This window comes from Symphalangus syndactylus, chromosome 1 (genome assembly GCF_028878055.3).
Source record: "Symphalangus syndactylus isolate Jambi chromosome 1, NHGRI_mSymSyn1-v2.1_pri, whole genome shotgun sequence".
Classification (NCBI taxonomy): domain Eukaryota; kingdom Metazoa; phylum Chordata; class Mammalia; order Primates; family Hylobatidae; genus Symphalangus; species Symphalangus syndactylus.
In genome coordinates, this window is record NC_072423.2 from 49,709,200 (window position 1) to 49,733,675 (window position 24,476).

A 24,476-nucleotide genomic window follows, 5' to 3' on the forward strand; every position below is an offset into this window, starting at 1 on the left:
TTGTTTTGGGGTAGAGAGTTTTATAGATGTCTATCAGATCCACTTGGTCCAGTGTTCAAGTCCTGAATATCTTTGTTAATTTTCTGACTCAAGGATCTGTCTAATACTGTCAGTGGGGTGCTGAAGTATCTCACTATCATTGTGTGGAAGTTTAAGTCTCTTTGAAGGTCTCTAAGAACTTGCTTTATGAATCTGGGTCCCCCTGTGTTAGATGCAAATATATTTTGGCTAATTAGGTTTTCATGTTGAATTAAAACCTTTGCCATTATGTAATGGCCTTGTCTTTTTCTATCTTTGTTTTCTGATACTAGGCAAGATGTTTAAAGTCTGTTTTGTCTGATATTAGAATTGCAACCCTTACTTTTTTCTGTTTTTTATTTGCTTGGTAGATTTTTCTCCATCCCTTTATTTTTAGCCTACGGGTGTCACTGCACATGACATGGGTCTCTTGAACACAACATACCATTAGGTCTTGCTTCTTCATCCAGTTTGCTACTCTGTGCCTTTTCATTGGGGTATTTAGCTCAATTTACATTCAAGGTTAGTATTGATATGTGTGGATTTGATCCTGTCATCATGTTGTTAGCTGTTTATTATGCTAATTTATTTGTGTGGTTGCATTATAGTGTCACTGGTCTGTGTATTTAAGTGTGTTTTTGCAGTTGCTGGTCTTTCCTTTCCATGTTTAGTGCTTCTTTCAGGAGCTCTTGTAAAGCAGGTCTGGTAGTACCAGGTACCAGGTCTGGTGGTAGCAGGTCTAGCTAGGTTGGGGAAGTTCTCATGAATGATATCCTGAAATATGTTTTCCAAATATGTTTTCCAAGTTGTTTCTCCCCATCTATTTCAAAGATGCCAATGAGTCATAGATTTGGTCTCATTACATAATCCTATATTTCTTGAAGATTTTGTTCATTCCCTTTCATTCTTTTCTCTTTACTGTTGTGTGACTGTCTTATTTCTGGGATTCCAGATGCCCATGATAAGAGTGAGTTGCTCCTTGCCTATTCAACTCACCCACTCCACAGGAGTCACTGAAGGCCATGAACAAGTCCCAGTGTGCAGTAGCCCTGTGCAGGGTTCCCAGCTTCCTCCCCTTTCAGCCCAGCATCTGTTTCTTCCTTCTGCCCACTCTCAATGCCTCCCTTCTGAAGATCTGCTAGGAGTGTACCAGTTTCCCTGATTTCCCAGTCCTTTGGTGGGAAATGTTCCTCCTGCCTGGGTCTAGTTGGCCATCTTGGAGCCCTCTGTGTGTATTCTTCCTCTATTTTTCCAAAACAAGTTACCATAAATGCAACAGCTTAAAATAACCCAAATTCATTAGCTCAAAGTTATGTAGGTCAAAAGGCCAGACCAACTCAACTAGAATCTACGTTTAGTTTCTCACAAGACTGAATCCAGGTTGTCAGATGAGCTATGATCTAATTTGGAATATCTGAGGAGGAAACTGATTCCAGGCTCATTCAGGTTGCTGACAGAATATAGCTCCTTGTGGTTGTAGGACTTAAATCCTCATTTTCTTGCTGTTAGCCATGAACTATCCTCAGCTTTGAGCCCCATTCATCTTTAAAGCTAGAAATGGTGAGTTGAATCCTCATGTTTCAAATCTCTCTGATTTCATCTTTTACTCTCAGCTGAAGAAAACTCTCTGCTTTTCTTATGTATTAGATTGGGCTTACCGAGATACCCTTTTTAAATATATAACATAACATAGTCACAAGAGTGAAACCATTTTGCCAGGGGGCCAAGGTCATGTGAGCCATCTTCAAATTCTACCTACTATACCATAGCTTTAGAACAAATTATGAAACTGAAAAGAGTAACCCTCCAACTCTTCTCATCATTCTCAAAATCACTTTGGCTATTCTCACTCCTTTGTGCTTCCATATAAATTTTAAGACTGTTTTACCAGAAAAAGGAATTATCAAAATCTATGGGAATTCTGATCAGGATTGCAAAAAATCTATAGATCAATTTGGGAAAAATGGCCAATCCATGACCATGGAACCCATTTCCATCTATTTAGATGTTCTTCAGTTTCTCTCAGCCATGTTTTAATGTCTTCAGTGTATAAGTCTTGCACTTCTTCTGTTAAATATATCCGTATTTTAATTGTTCATTGGTAATCAACAGAAATAAAATTGATTTTGTACATATTGATCTTATATCCTGCATCCTTGCTGAACTCATTTATTAGTTCCATCACCGTTTTTTGTGGATTTCTTATGATTCTCTATATACAGGATCATGTTATTTATCAATAAAGACAGTTTCACTTCCTTTCCACTAACTTAATTCCAGTATATGGAAAATTCACTCTAATATAGCTCCCTCCCTTCTCATCTCCCTTGTGCAAATGTATACACACATGTACACACACACACACACACACACACACACAATCTTTATATCTTGTAAGCTCAATACAGTATTATTATTGTTTTATTCAGGTGTCTAAAATTGTTTAAGAAAAAGGAAATACACATCTTTATCGGTGCTTTTTATTTCTTTGTGTGGATTTGAGTTACTGCCTTATGTCATTTTCTTTTCATCTAAACAGACTTCTATTAGCATTTATTGTAAGGGAGGTAAACTAGTACTCTTAGTCTTTGTTAATGTGGAAATGCCTTTATATCACCTTCAGTTTTGAAGAATGATTTTGCTTGACTGCCACAGTTTCCTTTTCCCTCAGCTCTTTGAATAAGCTGTTGTACTGCCTTGTCCTGCATTGTTTCTGTTGAGAAATCTGCTGTTATTCCTATTCTTGTTTTTTCTTTGTTTGTTTTTGTTTACCATGGCAGGCCTAGCAAGGAACAATTCTTGTTTTGCCTACAGACCTTTTAGTCTGTGATGAGTTTAATAGTATAATGAGCCTCACACCTTCTTTAGTTGTTTTTGTTGTTTTTTTTGTCAATTAGAAGTATGATGATGCTTCTGGATTGTCAATAAAATCTAGGCTTATAAGTGGTATTATAACTTGAAGATAGCCTAGTATTAGATAGAATTAAGACATATATTACACATTAAGTACACATTAAAAAGAACAAAATAAAATTAGATAAAGTTTTAACCAAAAGAATATACGAAAGTAGTCACAGAATGGGAAGTAGTCATAAGACTGTTTGTCCATAAGTACTATAAAACTTTTTTTTTTTTGGCTAGGCACAATGGCTCATGACTATAATCCCAGCACTTTGGGAGGCCGAGGTGGGTGGATCACCTGAGGTCAGGAGTGTGAGACCAGCCTGATCAACATGGTGAAACCCTGTCTCTACTAAAAATACAAAAATTAGCCAGGTGTGGTGGCACATGCCACCACGCCTGGCTAATTTTTTTTTTTGTATTTTTAGTAGAGACAGGGTTTCATCATGTTGACCAGGCTGGTTTCAAACTCCTGATGGCCTTTTAATAACACCATAGAGGCAACAGTGATAACAACCAACAACAGACATTAAATTTATAGTAAGCAATGATCCATCTTTAGTATATTTCAGATTCTTGACCAGTCTGTGACCCAGACCTACTAAGAAATATGGAACAAGTAATCACAGGGAAAATAAAGAAGTTTCTCTAACAAGCCTTTTACCAGATCAGAGGAACTGAAATTCAATATCCATTGCCCATGGCTAAAAAGTAATTATTTTACCAATTTTAAGGAAATAAGAGAAATCCTAAGAAAATTCTAAAGCTACTTTATATCTACCTGCCAAAATAATGCAGAGTTAATAAAAATAGTAAAATAGGCTTACCTACCAACATTTTCAAACTGGAGTAGGAGAAGCTATTCAAAATGCTGCCTAGGCTTTCTCTTATTACAAACAGTACTGAGGAAATATGACAACTTTTGTAAAACGGTATAGGCTACAAATAAGACAAAAAAGGAAGTTATGAGCATCATAAGTGAAGTGACACTAAGTTTAGATTCCAAAAAAAAAGAAGTAACACACTCCTATGACAAGAAAAGGCTATATTATAAAATGTACATTGACCAAAACTATGGTTATTAGACCCTACCGTGTTCAAGACTAGGATTGTACTATAGCTAAGTACTATTTATTAAGATAAGATAATGGGGGTAATATACACACATCAAATAAACACTACAACCTAAATAGAACCAGTGAAGAACCTCTCTAGAACCCACTATGAAGAACCTATAATGCTGAATAAATTACAAGAGAAATGTAGAATGTATTTATCTTTAAGAAAAAGAGAGAAAGAGATGGGGAGAAAACAAGAAAAAAAAATCACCTTGTAAATAAAGCCAACTTCTTTTCAAGGAAATGACAGATGTCAAAAACAAAAATCATAAGCTAGGGCATTCTTCTGGAGAACTGTGGATTTAATAAACTACAAGCAAAACCATAATATGCGATTTAAGGCACAGAGAGTACCCAATACGAACAAGAAACAGAACAAGTCTCTCAAAGTCAAATAAATGCCTCATGAAAAACAATCTGCTGCCATCGTCATCATAAAATCTGCAGGTGAAATTTTTAAAAATTTGAGAATAAAATTTTATGTTTTATCTGACATTGTGGCTCCTTGCAAGGAAAGAAAATAGTTGCCCACCATCTTTAGCATATTTGTGCTCTAGAGTTTAAAAATCTGTATGTCAGATTAAGAGCCAAGGAGAGTTAGTTATAGAAACAAGAATATCTAAAGCCAAATTTTAACAATTTTAGTTATCTCAAATTTTTCTTGTCTTTCCTTCTTCAATAAACTATAGTGCCAGACTAGCTTGGTTCATATCTTGGCTTTGCCAACCTGTTAGCTGTATGACCTGGCCGATTCATTCATTCTGCCTCTGGGAGAGGCATAAAACAGAGATAGTAACCTACCTTATTTCATTGACTTAGGATTAAATGATTTAATATGTATTAACACATAGTATGTACTACATAAATGTTTGTTAAATACAAATTAATGAAAAAGAAATATTTCTTAAGCCAAGACCTATGAGAGGCTCTAAGTGTACAAAAACCAATGCAACAAGATGCCTGTTTTCAAAAAAGCTGGCAAGGGAGATAGATGAATGATGTAACAATGATTACAAAATAACAAAAAAGGTGACATTACAGAGATGGGCACAGTCTATTTGCAAGTACATAAATAGAACATGTAACTTCATGACAAGGTAAGTGGGAAGAGGGAAGAGAATTAGGTCAGTGTCATCACTGAGGTTTACAGTATTCATAATGATGCCGTTACTGCAAGGAGGTAGACTTATTGGGCAAAACGCCCAAGAAATGACTAGCTTAAATACAAATCAGTCACACCTGAGAAAGTTTTATTTTCCTCCAATTTCAACAGTAAATAGAAAAAGGGTCTTTTCTACATGTCTTTAGGACCCCCTGGTGACTATTTCTTCACTATCAGCTCTGTATCCTTAAGACTATTAATACTAGTAAATGAAAGATTCCTCCATCTCCCTTCCCATATCCTTGCCAAATGGATTGGCCTTGTTTTGTGCCCTCTTCACACGTCTATGTCATGCAGCAGCAGTAGGTAGGAACGCAAAACCAAAGGTCTGAAATCTGATCTTCACATTACCATTTTCTCTTACCCCCTGAAAAGCAATAGGCAAGGGCCACCTTAAAAACTGCCTGACTTGTTTTCAGTGTAGCAGGGAAACTTCACATAAACAATCAAAAATAGCTGCCACCTTCCTCTGCCTCTTTTTATCAGCTATGTTTTAAGAAAACAGAAGAAAATATTTCAGATCAAAATACAAACAAACCATTTATACTTTGGCTATTTCAATTTTGTTGATCTTTTCAAAAAACCAGCTCCTGGATTCATCGATTTTTTGAAGGGTTTTTTTGTGCCTCTATCTCCTTCAGTTCTACTCTGATCTTAGTTATTTCTTGCCTTCTGCTAGCTTTTGAATTTGTTTGCTCTTGCTTCTCTAGGTCTTTTAATTGTGAAGTTAGGGTGTCAATTTTAGATCTTTCCTGCTTTCTCTTGTAGGCAATTAGTGCTATAAATTTCCCTCTACACAGTGGTTTAAATGTGTCCCAGAGATTCTGGTAGGTTGTGTCTCTGTTATCATTGCTTTAAAAGAAGATCTTTATTTCTGCCTTCATTTTGTTATTTACCCAGTAGTCATTCAGGCGCAGGTTGTTCAGTTCCATGTAGTTGTGTGGTTTTGAGTGAGTTTCTTAATCCTGAGTTCTAATTTGATTGCACTGTTGTCTGAGACAGTTTGTTGTGATTTCTGTTCTGTTACATTTGCTGAGAAGTGCTTTACTTCCAATTATGTAGTCAATTTTAGAATAAGCACGATGTGGTGCTGAGAAGAATGTATATTCTGTTGATTTGGGGTGGAGAGTTCTGTAGATGTCTATTAGGTCCGCTTGGTGCAGAGCTGAGTTCAAGTGCTGGATATCCTTGTTAACCTTCTGTCTCATTGATCTGTCTAATATTGACAGTGGGGTGTTAAATTCTCCCATTATTATTGTATCAGACTCTAAGTCCCTTTGTAGGTCTTTAAGGACTTGCTTTATTAATCTGGGTGCTTCTGTATTGGGTGCATATATATTTAAGACAGTTAGCTTTTCTTGTTGAATTGATCCCTTTACCATTATATAATGGCTTTCTTTGTCTCTTTTGATCTTTGTTGGTTTAAAGTCTGTTTTATCAGAGACAAATCCTGCTTTTTTTTTTCTTTGCATTTGCTTGGTAGATCTTCCTCCATCCCTTTATTTTGAGCCTATGTGTGTCTCTGCACATGAGATGGGTCTCTTGAATACAGTACACTGATGGGTCTTGACTCTATCCAATTTGCCAGTCTGTGTCTTTTAATTGGGGCATTTAGCCCATTTACATTTAAGGTTAATATTGTTATGTGTGAATTTCATCCTGTCATTATGATATTAACTGGTTATTTTTCCCAATAATTGATGCAGTTTCTTCATAGCATCAATGGTCTTTATAATTTGGCATGTTTTTACAGTGGCTGATAGCAGTTGTTCCTTTCCATGTTTAATGCTCCCTTCAGGAGCTCTTGTAAGGCAGGCCTGGTGGTGACAAAATCTCTCAGATCAAAATTTGCTTGTCTGTGAAGGATTTTATTTCCCTTCACTTATGAAGCTTAGTTTGGCTGGATATGAAATTCTGGGTTGAAAATTCTTTTCTTTAAGAATGTTGAATATTGGCCCCCACTCTCTTCTGGCTTGTAGGGTTTCTGCTGAAGGATCCACTGTTAGTCTGATGAGCTTCCCTTTGTGGGTAACCCGACTTTTCTCTCTGGCTGCCCTTAACATTTTTTCCTTCATTTCAACCTTGGTGAATCTGACAATTATGTGTCTTGGGGTTGCTCTTCTTGAGGAGTATCTTTGTGGTGTTCTCTGTATTTCCTGAATTTGAATGTTGGCCTGCCTTGCTTGGTTAGGGAAGTTCTCCTGGATAATATCCTACAGAGTGTTTTCCAGCTTGGTTCCATTCTCCCTGTCACTTTCAGGTACACCAATCAAATGTAGATTTGGTCTTTTCACATATTCCCATATTTCCTGGAGGCTTTGTTCGTTTCTTTTTACTCTTTTTTCTCTAATCTTGTCTTCTCACTTTATTTCATTAAGTTGATCTTCAATCACTGATATCCTTTCTTCCACTTGAGCGAATCGGCTATTGAGGCTTCTGCACGCATCACAAGGTTCTTGTGCCATGGTTTTCAGCTCCATCAGGTCATTTAAGTTCTTCTCTACAGTGTTTATTCTAGTTAGCCATTCATCTAACTTTTTTCAAGGTTTTTAGCTTTCTTGTGATGGGTTAGAACATGCTCCTTTAGCTCAGAGAAGTGTGTTATTACTGACCTTCTGAAACCTACTTCTGTCAACTCATCAAAGTCATTCTCCGACCAGCTTTGTTCCATTGCTGGTGAGGAGCTGCGATCCTTTGGAGGAGAAGAGGAGCTCTAGTTTTTAGAATTTTCAGCTTTTCTGCTCTGGTTTCTCCCCACCTTTGTGGTTTTATCTACCTTTGGTCTTTGATGATGGTGACCTACAGATGGGGTTTTGGTGTGGATGTCCTTTTTGTTGATGTTGATGACATTCCTTTCTGTTTGTTAGTTTTCCTTCTAACAGTCAGGTCTCTCAGCTGCAGGTCTGTTCGTGTTTGCTGGAGGTCCACTCCAGACCCTGTTTGCCTGGGTATCACCAGCAGAGGCTGCAGAACAGCAAATATTGGTGCCCGATCCTTCCTCTGGAAGCTTTGTCCCAGAGGGGCACCTGCCTTTATGAGGTGTCTGTTGGCCCCTACTGTGAGGTGTCTCCCAGTCAGGCTACACAGTGGTCAGGGATCCACTTGAGGAGGCAGTCTGTCCATTCTCAGAGCTCAAACGCCATGCTGGGAGAACCACTGCTCTCTTCAGAGCTGCCAGACAGGGATGTTTAAGCCTGCAGAAGTTTCTGCTGCCTTTTGTTCAGCAATGCCCTGCCCACAGAGGTGGAGTCTGTAGAGGCAGTAGGCCTTGCTGAGCTGTGGTGGGCTCCATCCAGTTCGAGCTTCTCGGCCACTGTTTACCTCCTGAAGCCTCAGCAGTGGTTGACACCCCTCCCGCTTCCAGGCTGTAGCCTCACAGGTTGATCTCAGACTGCTGTGCTAGCAGTGAGCAAGGCTCTGTCGGCATGGGACCCACCCAGCCAGACACGGGAGAGAATCTCCTGGTCTGCTGGTTGCTAAGACTGTGGGAAAAGCCCAGTATTTGGGCGGGAGTGTCCCATTTTTCCAGGTACTGTCTGTAATGGCTTCCCTCGGCTAGGGAAGGGAAATCCCCCAACCAGAATTGGGTCTTTAGGGCTTATTTCACATCACATCTGGCAGGGTTCTGAGCATTCACTTAAGTATATAATATATACCATTTGGTGATATGTGTACAAATGCTTATATAAACACTGTCCTATACACTTACATGATTAATACATGTATGCAAGCATATGCAAAATATCCTAATATTCTCCAATTAAAGTTTTTATAAGTCCACAATTAACTTTCATTATTCTAAAAAATAAACATGAATTAAGAAAGGCTTATTTGTGATTTCCATAAGGACAATGAGTAACAAACAGCCCACCTGATCTTCTTCATTAAGTAACAGAACAGTGTTTTCTTTACTCTTCTGGCTGTGCTTTCATACAACCAGAAGCTTCCTCACTGACCCACACAGACTGCTTCAAGTAATCATTCCTTACCTTTGGGCCCAGGAACAGGAGGAGAAAGGAAAGGGGGAGGGAAAGACATCAACTCAATCACACGCAGTGGCCACATGTTTTAAAACAATATTATATACTGTGAGGAAATTAACATAAAAAACAAATGGCTCTTCTGACATCTTGCTGATCCACTGAAGACAAGAAAAGTAAAATTAAAGATGCTTACCTGCTGTTCCTGCATTCTAGCAGCACCAAGTTCTGAGAGAGACATGGTGAGCTTCTCTTGTTGTTCTGATAAATATTTCTGATACAGGCTTAGAAGTTCTTGGCATTCTCTATACTGTAGCTGAAGACGTGAGATTGCAAATTAAGGGAAAAAAACTGAAAAATTGATTCAAACTGCATCCATCAATGCTGCTTTTCATATTCCAATAAAACAGAACCAGAAATGCAATCATATTTGGCGAGAGTCATAAGTATAAAGTCTTCAGATAAAAGTCACATGTATTTCTCCCCCAAAATCGTAAAACAATACTTCACAAAGAGAGTAGCAATGAACATCCCATTTGAAAATAAATTTATTCCTTGATTCTTTAAATTTGAATAAAAACAAATGCAGATACATGCAAAGGAACCCCTACCTCACACCATATTAAAAAAACAAAACAAGCTGAAAATGTATCATTGATCTAAACGTAAGAGTTAAAACTATAAAACTCTTAGCAGAAAATACAAAAGCACATCTTTGTGACCTTGGATTAGGTGATGATCACTTAAAAGTACAAGTAACCAAATAAAAAAAAAAAAAAAGACAAATTAGACTTCAAAATGTAAAATGATTGGTGTTTCAAAAGGCATTATTTAAAATTTGAAAAAAACAACCCCCTGAATGAGAGAAAATATTTGGAAACGACATGGTAAAGAAGTTGTGTCCAGAATATATAAATACCTTGTACAACTAAACAATAAAAAGATAATTAGTACAATTTAAAAGTGGGCAAAGGCTTTGAATAGACATTTCCCAAAACAAAATATGCAAATGGCCAAGAAGCATAAGAAGAGACACTCAACATAGCCATTAGGGAAATGTAAATAAAAAACACACTGAGATACCATTTTGCATCCACTAAGATGACCATATCCAAAAAGACTAACAAGCACTGACAAGGATATGAAGACACTGGAACCCTCCTATGTAACTAATGGAAACATAAGACTGTGCTGCCACTTTGGAAAATAAGTTAGCTGTTTCACAATGATAGAGAATTTTTTTTACATATGACCCAGCAATTCTACTGCTAGGTATATACTCAAGAGAAGTGAAAATATGTTCTGAAGAATATTAAATATATAAGCAAAGAAAACTTTTTAAAAAACATATGTCCACACAAAAACTTATATATACATATTCAACATGGCATTATTCCTAATAGTAGAAAAGTAAAAACAACCTCAATGTCCACTGATAAATAAACAAACAAAATGTGAAATATTTATAAGTGGAATATTATTCAGTCATCAAAAGCAATGAAGTACTGCTACATGCTACAACATGGATGAACCTTGAAAATATTATCCTAAGTAAAAGAAGCCAGACACAAAAGGCCATATATTGCATGATTTCATTTGTATAAAATGTTCAGAACAGGCAAATATATACAGACAGAAATAGATTAGTGGTTGCTAAGAGTTAGGGGAGAAGAAATGGAGAGTAACTGCAAACAGGTATGGATTTTGGGGGAAAGGTAATAAACACGTTCAGGAATTACAAAGTAGTGGTGTTTGCAAATTTTTGGAATATACTCAAAACCATTTAATTATATAGTTCAAAAGGGTGAATTTTATTTTACGTGAATTATACACAATAAAGTTATTATTTTAAAAAATCAGTATGGGGTACAGGTAATAACACTGCTCTGGTAAGAGTACTGCCAATTTACACAGAAAGTTCCTAACTATATTAAACATAAAAAGAGTATAATTTGATTTTTTTTGTTAAGTTTTTCAGTTGTCAATATTTCATTAATAAAACCATCACCAGGAAATTTTCTGAACACATACCTCCCTACATTTTTTCATAATTTTATAATTTGGTATAAAGAACATGGCAATTTAACCTGGGGTATCCTCTCTCACAACTCCTGAAACTTGCCAATTGTTCAAGATGAAAATACTAAATCAGAAAATGTCAGCTAACTTTGTAGACCAGTGCTTGGGAGACAAATAGTCCTACCCAAGAGAGAGCTCTGTTCCTTATTTCTCATTATGGTAATTTCCTCCCCAGGCTCTTTTCCCTTCAGTACATGTTCAAATCTCCCCTTAACACTTACTTATGTATGCTGTTGGTATAAAAATTACTATCCAATAGGATTTATTCTGTATAAATACTTTTACAATAGGTCATCATGATTAAGGGTCGAAATATTAGTTTTTAAATGTCAAAATGGTGTCTGGTTTCAGTATTCCTTAACATTTTCATAACCTAATCATTGCTTCTGGGCAGATTCTTGTTCTAATAACTTTTGCCAATCATGACTGCATAAATAACCAATTGCTTCATTATTCTCATTATTAACCTTTAACAAAAAAGGAGCCAGAGGTAGATGATAGAAGAGGAGCTGGTTCACAGGGAAAGGACAGGTTACTAAGCTTAGAGAATACAACAATTAGAAGAGCTTGTTGAATACTTGGCATCTTAAATAACAACAATAGTATAAATGTTAGTCTAAATAGGTTTTCAGAGTCGACGTACATTAGACTAGGCTAGTTTTACATTTCCATGGAAAGCAAGCTCTAAAAGATGGGAACGATTTGTGGTGGTCCCAGGAGTCTCTGCCAGTTATTATGTATATAAAAGGAGATTTTTATTCTCGCTGTTACCATAGGCAGTAATTTTTATAGTAGGTGAACATATTAGTCTGGTCACAGAATATGAATTTTACTCTGGAAAAATCAAGCACAATTATATAGCTTAGGAGTAAAATGTCAGCGTTTGAAACAAATTACAGGCAAATTCATTTAAACACATGCTATGTGGGAGAATATAAAAACAGGTAGTCCTACCTTTATCAATTTTTAATGTCTTTCTTGATATAGCAGATTTCAAAATGCACCCCCCCCCCCATTTCCTTCGTTTCCTTCCTCCTTAGCACAATGAGACTTCAATTTTCCATCTGGAGAGAAAGATTTATGTTAGGAAAATGCAGACAAAACGCCCTTCTCAATGATTTGGGGGGTACAATGAAAAAGAAGATATATTTAACTCAATCCTGGCCGACTGACAGAAAAGAATGAAACAGATGTTGAAAACCAAACTTAAGGGAAAGTGTACACCAAATCATGACATGAATTTAAAACACTGTGGTCTGCCTAACCACCTTTTAAGAAGTGGAAGACAGAGCAGTCATTGCAACCTCTTCAAAGAAATAAGTCTTCATGAGGTAGCACAAATAAATAAATATAAATTAGTATTAAGCAAGATTACATCAAAACCTAACCATCACATTAATTAGCTGAAATGGCTGTGGAAAATAATCATTTTGTAAAGCTTAAAATCTTAACACTAAAATGCAATAGATAGATAAGTAAAAGTAAAGATAAGAGCAGAATGAATAAGAGGATGAGTGAAAGAATAAAAACTGTGGAAGAGACAAATCACAGGTGGAGAGTGGAAGGGCCAGAGATAGGACATACTACTAGGAGGCTGCCAGAGTAAAGAAAGATTATTTTAACTGAAATAATTCCCCTGGCCCAGCAGAGTTCACCCCCACCACTTCATCTCACCCTTCTCTCTGACACCTGGGATGCTTGGACTGGCACTTAGTAATCTTGATCTAATATAGAACTAAATGTAGAGAGGCCCTTGTGAAAAGACAAAAGGTGAATCATTAAATCTAAAAAAAAAAAAAAAGATTCTCCTTTTTTGGAGCCAAGATTCCTTGGAAAAATGGCTGAAACCCATTTTGGGGTAGAGAAAGTATAAAGTAAACTTGAAACATCTTGTTGTGCTGTAAAATGCAAGAAAGTGTTCAAAGACAAATAGACGGGGGCTTGTCACAAGAGTAGGAGATAGCAGCCAGGTGCGGTGGCTCACGCCTATAATCCCAGCACTTTGGGAGGCCGATGCGGACGGATCACGAGGTCTAGAGATTGACACCACCCTGGCCAATATGGTGAAACCCCATCTCTACTAAAAATACAAAAATTAGCTGGCTGTCGTGGCAGGCACCCATCATCCCAGCTACTCGGGAGGCTGAGGCAGGAGAACCGCTTGAACCCGGGAGATGGAGGTTGCAGTGAGCCGAGATCACTCACTGCATTCCAGCCTGGCAACAGAGTGAGACTCCATCAAAAAAAAAAAAAAAAAAAAAAAAAAAAGACAAACCAGGAAAATTAGCCGGGTGTGGTGGTGAGTGCCTGTAATCCCAGCTACTCGGTAGGCTGAGGCAGGAGAATTGCTTGAACCCGGGAAGTGGAGGCTGTACTGAGCTGAGATCATGCCATTGCACTCTAGCCTGGGTGATGAGAAACTCCATCTCAAAAAAAAAAAAAAAAAAAGGAGATAGCCTAAAGGGGATGCCTATTATTAACCACATTTGGGAAAATTTGAGCACTGAAATAAATAATCACTCTAATTAATAGAAAACTAAATAAATAAAAATCCACAACTTCATGGTAATGCTGCAAAAGGAGAAGAAAGGATGGATAAAAAAAGGCAAGTCACACCTGTAATCCCAGCACTTTGGGAGGCCAAGGCGGGCGGATCACCTGAGGTCAGGAGTTTGAGACCAGCCTGCCCAGCATGGTGAAACGCTATCTCTACTAAAAATACAAAAAATTAGCCAGGCATGGTGGCAGGTGCCTGTAATCCCAGCTACTCAGGAGGCTGAGGCAAGACAATTGCTTGAACCAGGAGGTGGAGGTTGCAGTGAGTTGAGATCACAACACTGGACTCCAGCCTGGGCAACACGACCAAAACTCCATCTCAAAAAAAAAAAAAAAAAAAAAAAAAAAAGTGAAGTCTTTCTTTACAGAAGAAAGCAAACTAATTACCTAGAACAAATGGTCAAAATTTTAAATCACCATTTTAGAACCCCCAATGTAATAACTAATTCAGGCAAGGATCATTAAAGGATACTAAAACCATTAGGTGAAAGGTTAATGAGTTAGATATTCCTAAGGTGTCATAATTACTTACAGCAAAGAAGAAAATGCACCTTTCAATGGTACAATCTGGTGGTCAATACTCAGAGTAAATTAATTCAGGATCACTAGTAAGTAAAAAAACAGAAATTATGTATGTCCAATTGCATGAAGTAGGCATCATCGCTTATGTTTTAATCTGAACCTAATCAAATTTGTAAACCTAACTTCCACTTCACAGAATTTAGAAGGAATAAAGGAATAAATTAAATGATACTGTAAGAAACAATCAGACAAATCCAGTATATGGGAGATTTTGCAAAGCACTTGGCCTGAACTCTTCAAAAGGTCAGTGTCACAGGGGAAAAGGTTTGGGGTAGGAGGCCTATTTTAGATTAAGAGACCAAAGACACAACCAAATGCAACCCATGAAGCATAACTGAATCCTTGTTCAGGGAGAAAAATAGAAAAGACATTATTGGGACAACTAGAAAAATTAGAATATGGACTCAATTACAATTAATATTATGGAATTACTACTAATTTTATCAGTTATCATAAGTTGGTTTATAAAATAAAATGTTCTCATTCTTATGAGACAAGTCTGAGGTAGCTAGGAGTTACATGTGACACTTGCCACTTCATTTAGTTCTGTATTAGATCAAGATTACTAAGCACAAGTCCAACCATCCCAGGTATCAGAGACAAGTGACACTCAGAAAAATAAGCAAATAAATTTTTATAAAATTTTATATCTGTAAGTAAATTTACAATTTATATAAATTTCTATTACATATGTATACATTTCTATATTTATATAAATCTATATACATTTATCTATCTATCTATCTGTATATAGTTGTTGGCATTGGCTATATCTGCTTTGCCCCCTCTGGTGTGTATTTTTATATAAATATAAATATTTATATACAATAAATATAAATATATTTATTTATATAGCATATAAATATTAAATATTACATTATATATTATAAATATAATTTAATAATTATATTTATATACAATTATTTATATATAAATATTATTTATATTTATTATATATATTAAAAATACACACACACGAGAGGGGTAAAGCAGATACAGTCAATGCCAACCACTGAAATCTAGGTAGAAGGTACACAGTGTTTCAATGCCATATTGTCAACTGTCTATATATTTGAAAGTTATCATAATAAAACATTGCAGGAAAACTATTTTTTTTGTTTTGGTTTTTGTTATTTGCTTTTTTTGTGTTTCTCTCTTTCTACTATTACACAATCTCTTCTTGTCTTCCTACTTCTACCACAAGTTATCATGTGAGAAGCAGAAACTTGAGCATCAGGTCAGCTTCCTAAGAGTTCTCTACAATCATGAGTCCTTGGTCAGTAAGTCAGGTGACAAACTGTTACTATGATCTAATGATATACTAACCAGAACTGTCCTTGGAGCCAGGGAGAGGCACATACAAGACAGCGAAAAGGCCATGCAAAAAAGACCTGCCAAGCTTTCTTCCAGTCATTTAACAAATGCTTTCTGAATACAATGTAACAGGCATAAGATGAACAAAGGCAGTACTGTGGATTCAGTAAACGCACAGACTTAGGTGTCAGTCCAACATTCTTGGCTCAAATCTTAACTCTGGTACATAGTAATGATATAACTTAGGGCAAGTAACTTCTCTGACATCTTCATCTGGGGATAATATCTACCTCACCTCACAGGGCAACTGCAAATGTAAATGATACAAATAAACGAAGAACACAGCATAGTGCAGGGCACAAAGTATATATTCAATACATTTTTTTTAAAAAAAAGACATCAAGGCTTAGAGAGAGGGAGAGATTTAAACAAATAAGGATAACATGTTCCAGGAGAAACATTTATACACTAGAGTACAATGGAGATTTTAAAAAGGTGGGGTGAGTAGTTCACTTTGACCACACTGGAGGGAAGTTAGGAAAGGCTCCAGAGAACATGTGACATTGAAAACAAATTTTGGAAAAGGAGTATATAGATGTACCAGGTAGGTAGGCTGTGCAGTATCCCTGGCTGAGAAATCACCAGGATCAAAGGAAAGAAAAAAATGATCAATATGTACATTAAGAGAACTGCAAGAAGCATGGCATGGATGGTTAACTGGTCCTGAGTGGGACAGAATGAGGGAAGAGGCTACAGAGATCAACAGGGGCTAGATCTCAAATGTTACCCTAAGTTGTTTAGATTTTATCTCTATTTAAGTCATTGACGTCTTACAGCTAATTTGCATTTCATAAAGATACCTCTGGTAGGAGAAGAGTAAAGGATGGATCAGAGGGCTTAAGACTAGAATCAAAGCAACCAATTAGACAATCACTGTAAAAGTCTAAGCAAGAGATGAGAGGGGCATGAGCTGGAGTAATAATGGTAGAAAATAAGGGATAAGGGGTTAAAAAGGGACATTTAAGGCAATGTCAGCTTATGAACTGGGTGACAAGATGTGTGATTCCATTTATACGACAGAGAATGCAGAATAAAGAAAAGGTCTGGGGAGAGTGCGGCTTTAGAACACAGAGTTAAAGATGCTTGGGAGAGTTTAGTGGAGATAGCCAAGAGGGGACACTTGGATCCCTGGGCGTGAAATTCAGAAAAGAAGTCTGAGTAGAAATAGACATTTGGGAGTTAATCACTTTATATGTGGTGGCTGAAGACATGAGAGTGGGTAAAATTGTCCAGGGAGTGTACAGGTTTTGTTTGTTCATTAATTCACTCACTCATTCATTCATTCAACAAATAAGTCTGTAAGGGTAGGAATTTTTGTTTTGTTTACTACTGAATTCCTTAGCCTATATAAGTGCTCAATAAATATTTATTGAATAATAAATACAATGAGTACAGTAACATCTGAGACTGAATGAAATGCCAGACATACAATAATGAACAAGACTAACACTATCTCTTTTAGGGAGAAAGAATGGCAGGTAATCAAACACAAAGAAGAACAAATGGAGAGTAATGACAAGAACATTATGTAGTGCTATAGGAACACTTTCTAAAAGGACCCAAATGGTCAAGGAGCCAGGGAAAGCCTCTTAGAGAAAGGAATGTTCCAGCTGTGAGATGAGAAGGAGGCCAATATAACAACAACAAGTAAAGGACAGGCAGAGAAAAAAGATAAATAACAAAGACAAATAAAAAGATGAAGTCAACTGTGTCCAGTGCTGAAAAGCAGCCACCCCAGTTAAAGACTGAGCTGAGAAGCCATTAGTGACCCATGCAAAACATCAGTTTGACATTACTTGGTTGTTCATCATCTCCCCCAATTGTTTTGGTAGATGAACAGTTAGGCTATTTTCTTGTCAGGGAGAGAAGCTTTACAAAAGACAGAGATGTTTTATTCAGGATCATCCTCGGGTAAGAATCTGAGGTAAGGCCATCTGGCTCCAACTGTAAAGCAATCCATTACTCACAGGCTTTTGGGGAAATACAGAACCCAGATATTTTCACTATGGCAGGTACTTCCTTTACTCTGAATGCCTACAAACCATATATTAAGATAGCATATCATTCTAGGCATAATATTCTGCCTAGAATGTTTTGCCTGCCCCTAATCCTAGATTCCTACTTGTCCATTAAAACTTAATTTTTATGTCACCTCTTCCTCCAAGCTTTCACAGACCTCCCAGGCAGAGTTAAGCACCTTTATCATAGTAAATACCATAAAGTTAAAATTATTTGACTATATTACTATCACCTGAAGCAGACTGTGTTTTCCTGGAAATTTTAGTGTACTAATCTTGGTCTCTCTTCAGCACATAGCAGGCACTTTAAAAATGTTAAAGGAATGAGTATAGAAATAAAAGTAAAGGAGCTCCTATTGAATTTTCATGTTGGTTTTGGTTTTGAATGGAAACAAACCATAGATAGACAACGTGGGCTTTAAACTAGCCAAGAAGATGCTTAAGAGCCGGGCGCGGTGGCTCACGCTTGTAATCCCAGCACTTTGGGAGGCCGAGGCGGGCGGATCACGAGGTCAGGAGATCGAGACCACGGTGAAACCCCGTCTCTACTAAAAATACAAAAAAAAAAAAATTAGCCGGGCGTGGTGGCGGGTGCCTGTAGTCCCAGCTACTCAGAGAGGCTGAGGCAGGAGAATGGCGTGAACCCGGGAGGCGGAGCTTGCAGTGAGCCAAGACTGCGCCACTGCACTCCAGCCTGGGCGACAGAGCGAGACTCCGTCTCAAAAAAAAAAAAAGATGCTTAAGATATTGACTCATTAAAAACTAAAATGTTTTCTAACCTAGCAAGATTTTCCCTTCTTAAATATGGTTTCTGACCATGTCAGATTCCTCACCTTACAATCATTTTCTTTTCTCCCTTTTGAAAAAAAGAGTACACCTTTTCTGATATAAAAATTGAGGTCCAAATTATGTATCTAGTTTAGTACTCATTGATAATATATGCAACTGAAAATGGATTGTTTGTAAAAAGAAAAAGTGATTCCTAGATCAAGTGGTTCACAGGGCTAGGTAAGAATTTCACATAAATATTTACACCCATTTATGAAGTTGTGATCTGTGCAAGAGCACAACCCACTGATACAGGTCTGAAATCTTCCATGTAATTAAAGGAAAAAATTATGGCAAATTCGGTGTATGAACATGTTATTTTTCAATTTCCTGATGACAGTAATCCATTCGGGAGGGCAACAAAGCACAAAACAGCAGAAAACTCAATGCTCTGGACACTTAAAGAGGGAAACAAGACTCAAGTGACCCACTCAGACTCTTCTAGACTGTAATTCATTCTGTTTGATCACCTGAACAAAAACATGAGCCATGGACAGATAGCTAATTAGAGTATTTAACTAGCTCCTTTAGAGTTATCTAAGTCCCTACCTTGTTTCTTGCAGAATTGCAAATCAAGATGCGGGGGGCGGGGGTGGGTAGAAACAGACTTGAAACTGAGATGCTTTACATTCTGTCTTTTTCTCAGGTCATTATACACTATGGATTTTAGAAACTACCTACACAATGGAGACCCAAGGTTTATTTCTCCAACTTTAAAGGTAAGGACACTTATTTAAAAGTTTAAATCCAGACACCCTAAAAAGCAGGCTATCAATGTGCTAGATGGACCAGAACTTTGATTTCATGTTTTTATAGTTTCCTTTTCACAAAATAAGAGAATATAAATTTTCAGCATTCACTGTAGACATTAAAGGTTGAGAAAACATTTCTATTAAAAACCATGCATTTTCTCTTGCTTCTAACATGCTTAAAATTTTATTTTTTGTTTAAAAGTTCTCTGTTTCAGCTGGACCCGAAGGAGAAATATTTTCCCCATTTGGAAAGGCTGCTTTAAAGCAATTCTGCCTTTCATGTGTTACAAGAACTACCTTAGAACTGTAGAAGAAAAAAAGCTGCTATCATACCTCTCCCCCAAGAAGTTTCCTTATCAAGTGAACTGCACAACAATAATTAACACTTAAAAACTTCAATTTCAAAAAGGGAAAATTCCTGACAATATAGACTATGGAAAATGGTCTGCACACTAAGCTCTCCAGACCCTGAAAGGCTGATCAGTGAAGTTGTGTGAATAATGCTTTGTGAAGCATAGTGAAACATATCAGGCTGGGAACTACCAGCTCCAACCATGAGAAACAGACTGAAAGCTCTTTAAAAAAAGTCATGTCGCAGTGGCTCATGCCTATAATCCCAGGACTTTGGGAGGCTGAGGCGGGCGGATCACTGGAGGTCAGAAGTTCAAGACCAGCCTGACCAACATGGAGAAACCCCGTCTTTACTAAAAATACAAAATTAGCTGGGCGTGGTGGCGCATGCCTGTAATCCGAGCTACTCAGGAGGCTGAGGCAAGAGAATCGCTTGAACCCAGGAGGTAGAGGTTGTGGTGAGCTGAGATCGCGCCATTTTACTCCAGCCTGGGCGACAGAGTGAGACTGTCTCAAAAAAAAAAAAAAGGCGCGGTGGCTAACGCCTGTAATCCCAGCACTTTTGGAGGCCGAGGCAGGCGGATCCCGAGGTCAGGAGATACAGACCATCCTGGACAACATGGTGAAACTCTGTCTCTACTAAAAATACAAAAATTAGCCAGGCATAGTGGTGCATGTCTGTAAGCCCAGTTACTCAGGAGGCTGAGGCAGGAGAATCACTTGAGCCAAGAAGTTGGAGGTTGCAGTGAGCCGAGATCACACCACAGCACTCTAGCCTGGAGACAGAGTAAGACTCTGCCTCAAAAAAAAAAAAAAAAAAAAAAAAAAAAAAAAAAAAAAAAAAGTCATGTCATTCTACTTCCAATCTTCAAACAGAAGAGATTTGTTCTTGCCATTAAATTATTTTATGAGCTATCCATTTCAATACATATGATACCTCTCTTTCTTCATACTCCTGCAAAAATAAAACTCTAATTCCCTCAACTGACTGAATGAAGGCTGGTCTTGGCTGAGGGCATTCCAAAGTAAACCTGAAAAACAAGTTCAGGCCATGATGGGAAGGGGGGGTCAGACATGCCTCATTATACCCTCATCCCTTTGGAATTCAGGCACAATTGACCAACATTAACATTAAAACAGAGATCTTAAGACTGGCAAAGCAGTCTCTTTGCAGCAATGAGATATCAAATTCCAACCTGACTCTAGTATAGAGTCAAGTATATGATAGATACCAGGCCCTGAAAAAAATCAAAGTGTTTTACCCCAAAATACATTTCTTTGACATATTTTGAAATGGTCCTGCAAAGCTATCTCTTGTGGGGAAAATCTACATTATGTTGAGAATCCCCCTCCCTTTCCAGTTCTTCTTCTGTTCCTGAAGAGATTAGCTACCAGTCTAGCACCTTTGAAACATTTGAATAGAAAACAGTTGCCATCTATTGCTTCTAAGGGTGGCCACCTATGAGGCATAATAAAAACCTGCATAATAAAAACCTTGGTCTCCACAACTCCATATCTTAACCCAGACACTCCTTTCTATTGATTCCTGGTCTTTAGATAATAACTTAACTCTTTTGACCAACTCCCAATCAGAAAATCCGTGAATCCACCTATGACCTAAAAGCCCGAGTTGTCCCACCTTTCCAGACTGAATCAACATACACTTTACATGTATTGATTTATGTCTGCCAGTAACTTGTTCCCCTAAAATGTATAAAATCAAGCTGTCACCCAACCACATTGGGCACATGTTCTCAGGACAACCTGGGGCTGTGTACAGGCCTTGGTCACCCATATTTGGCACATGATAAGCCTCCTTAAATGTTTTACAGAGTTTGACTCTTTTTATCAACATTCCTATATTTGTCTCCTTGAACTATTTTATCTTACCGTGTAATAGAATTCATTTCTGTTTTTTTTAGGAGAGGGAGTCTTGCTCTGTCGCCCAGGCTGGAGTGCAGTGGCGTGATCTCGGCTCACTGCAACCTCCACCTCCCAGGTTAAAGTGATTCTCCTGCTTCAGCCTCCCGAGTAGCTGGGATTACAGGCGCCTGACAATTCATTTCTTAGTGGAAATGTAAACCGAGTTTAAGTGGTCCCTCAATCTTCTTTCTCCCACACGAAGAAATCCAGTGACATCAAGTGTTCCTCATATACAGTATTTCATCTGTATATGCTTGTCATCTCTCCCTTCTCCGGAGAGTTCATCAGAGTTCTCTTTTAAGAATAAGATACTGTCATCACCTATTCCACAATTAAGCACCTATCACCAGGAATGGATGCCTGAACCCCAGCATCTTTGAATAGCTCAGTATAACCTCTACTTGAAGGTGAGGGACTAACATTATATTTAATTTACAGATTATATTTAATTCTTATCAAAAGAAAAAACCCATTATGTACTATTATTAATCTCATTTTACAAATAAATCTGCAGCACAGAATGGTTAATAACTTATCCAAGGATAACCTAGCAGTGAGCTGGGATTTAGAATAAAGTCTTAGAACCACTAGAGCAGCATTCCTTAAAATGTAATGTACAAAAGAATTACCTGTGGGTCTTGTTGGAAGGCAAATTCTGATCCAGTAGATCTGAGGTAGGGTCTAACAAGCTTCTGAGTAATGCTGATGTTGCTGGTCCAGGGAACATACTTAGGGTATACGTATCATCTCTAACAACCCTCTTTCACACCAGTGAGAGGAGGCCCATCCTTCTCCTTTATGTTGAAATATAATACATTATTGGACTCCTTTGCTTCCTCCCTTTAAGTCATTCTTGGTATATCTTTCTGTGTTTATTTTATCTGTTTTGGTCAGCTGTTTTTGTTTTGGAAGGAAGCACATAGAAAGTAAAACAAGAGATGTAAAATAATCCACTTTCTTCTTTAAAAGGAAGTAGCATTCTGAATATTTAGGGCAGTGTAACATTTCTATTTTGGCTAACTACTGAAGTATAGGTTGAATATCCCTAATCTGAAATCCAAAATTAGAAATACTCCAAACTCTGAAATGTTTTGGGCATGAACATAGTGTCCAGAGGAAATGCTCATTGCAGCATCTTGGATTTCCTGATTAGGGATGTTCAACTGGTAAGTATATTGCGAATACTGCAAGATCCGAAAAAATCCAAAATCTGAAACACTTTGGCCTCAAGAATTTTGGATAAGGGATATTCAACCTGTAATAACAATTAGCAAATACTACCTGTAGTGCTTAAGAATTTATATGGGAGGAAGAGTCCATGAGAAGTAAACAACCACACCCTCTCTCTTCTATTTCCAAAAAGATATCCATCTTCTATATCACCCACCCACACTTTTAAGTATAAGTTTACAGTATCATTTCTAAATTCAGTTTAACATTGCTAGACCATTAGCTATGGCCTTGGGGAACAGCATTCTCACCAGAGTTGCAAGTACTCCGTAATGTAGTATGAAAATATCACCCAGTATTAATAATTCTAAGTGAAAATCCAACACATTCAATAAAACTGTGTTAACTAGAGTGAAAAAGGAGAGTTCTTATACAATGGAATCACAGTTATCATTTTAAGGTTAAAATTTTAAAAGTAGTAGGAATATTTCATTACTTGTCTCTTTGAAAATGACTGAGGCTATTAATAACACATGTAAATTACTGCTCAGAGAAAAATTAAGTAACTTCGTGGGGAGGTTTATCGTCTAAACTCAGCAAATGCCACAAAGACTAAGGCAAAAAAAATTTTATGAACAACTTCACTTCAATGGTTCTTAACATAATTAAGCTTATGTGGACTGTTCAGCAGAATGATACTAAAACACTGGTAAAGAACCAGATTTTTTTTTTTACCCTCCATTCAAGAAATGTTATAGAGGAATAGCCCAAAAATACTCAAAGACAAAAGTTTCACAATATCACTAAAATCAAGGAGCTAGGTTTTACTTCACTATTTTAATACTATGAATACTACATAAGTTAGCCCATAAACATTTAAAAGAACAATCCCTGAGCCAACAGCTTTTTGCTACTGTCCATAAGCATTCAAGTGTATCTTAAGAAAAGGCTTTCTCAAACAAAGCTTTCTTCTTAAGCTGCCAACATCTCTCTCTCTTCCTTATTATTACCAAAGCTCTCAAAAAATTCATCTATATTCATAGTCTCTGTTTCCTCAGTTCCAGTTTACTTTTTGGCCCTGTATATTTTCCATCACTCACTCTATTTAAACTGGATTCTTGACAAGTATTCTCTAATCTATTAATTGCTAAATATAACAACCTGATTTGGGGTTTTATCCTCTTTGCTGGCCACTTCCTTCTTCAACAGATCTCTTCTCCTGGTTTCCCAGTTACTGGTTCATTCTGTTTCTTCCTTACTGATTGCTCCTTAAATCTCTTTCACTGATATCGTTTTCTTACCCATCATTAAATGGACATACTCCCTAAAATAATATCCAAGAACTTACTCTGTTTGTGCTACTTCCCCATGACCTTGTATTTTTTTTGAGACGGAGTCTCGCTCTGTAGCCTAGGCTAGAATGCAGTGGCGGGATCCTGATCCTGGCTCACTGCAAGCTCCGCCTCCCAGGTTCACGCCATGCTCCTGCCTCAGCCTCCCGAGTAGCTGAGACTAGAGGCGCCCGCCACCATACCTGGCTAATTTTTTTGTATTTTTAGTAGAGACGGGGTTTCACCGTGTCAGCCAGGATGGTCTCGATCTCCTGACCTTGTGATCCGCCCGCCTCGTCCTCCTAAAGTGCTGGAATTAAGGCCTGAGCCACC

At 37.5% G+C, this 24,476-nt stretch overlaps 1 protein-coding gene across 1 annotated transcript in view; it reads right to left on the bottom strand.

The window, feature by feature from the left end:
- Positions 1–24,476, bottom strand: part of KIAA1328 (KIAA1328 ortholog) — a 392,043-nt gene that overhangs the window by 240,552 nt on the left and 127,015 nt on the right. The window contains exon 6 of the mRNA XM_063640193.1: positions 9,376–9,503. Within this exon, the coding sequence (XP_063496263.1) occupies positions 9,376–9,503 (128 nt within the window). The remainder of the gene's footprint in view (positions 1–9,375; positions 9,504–24,476) is intronic.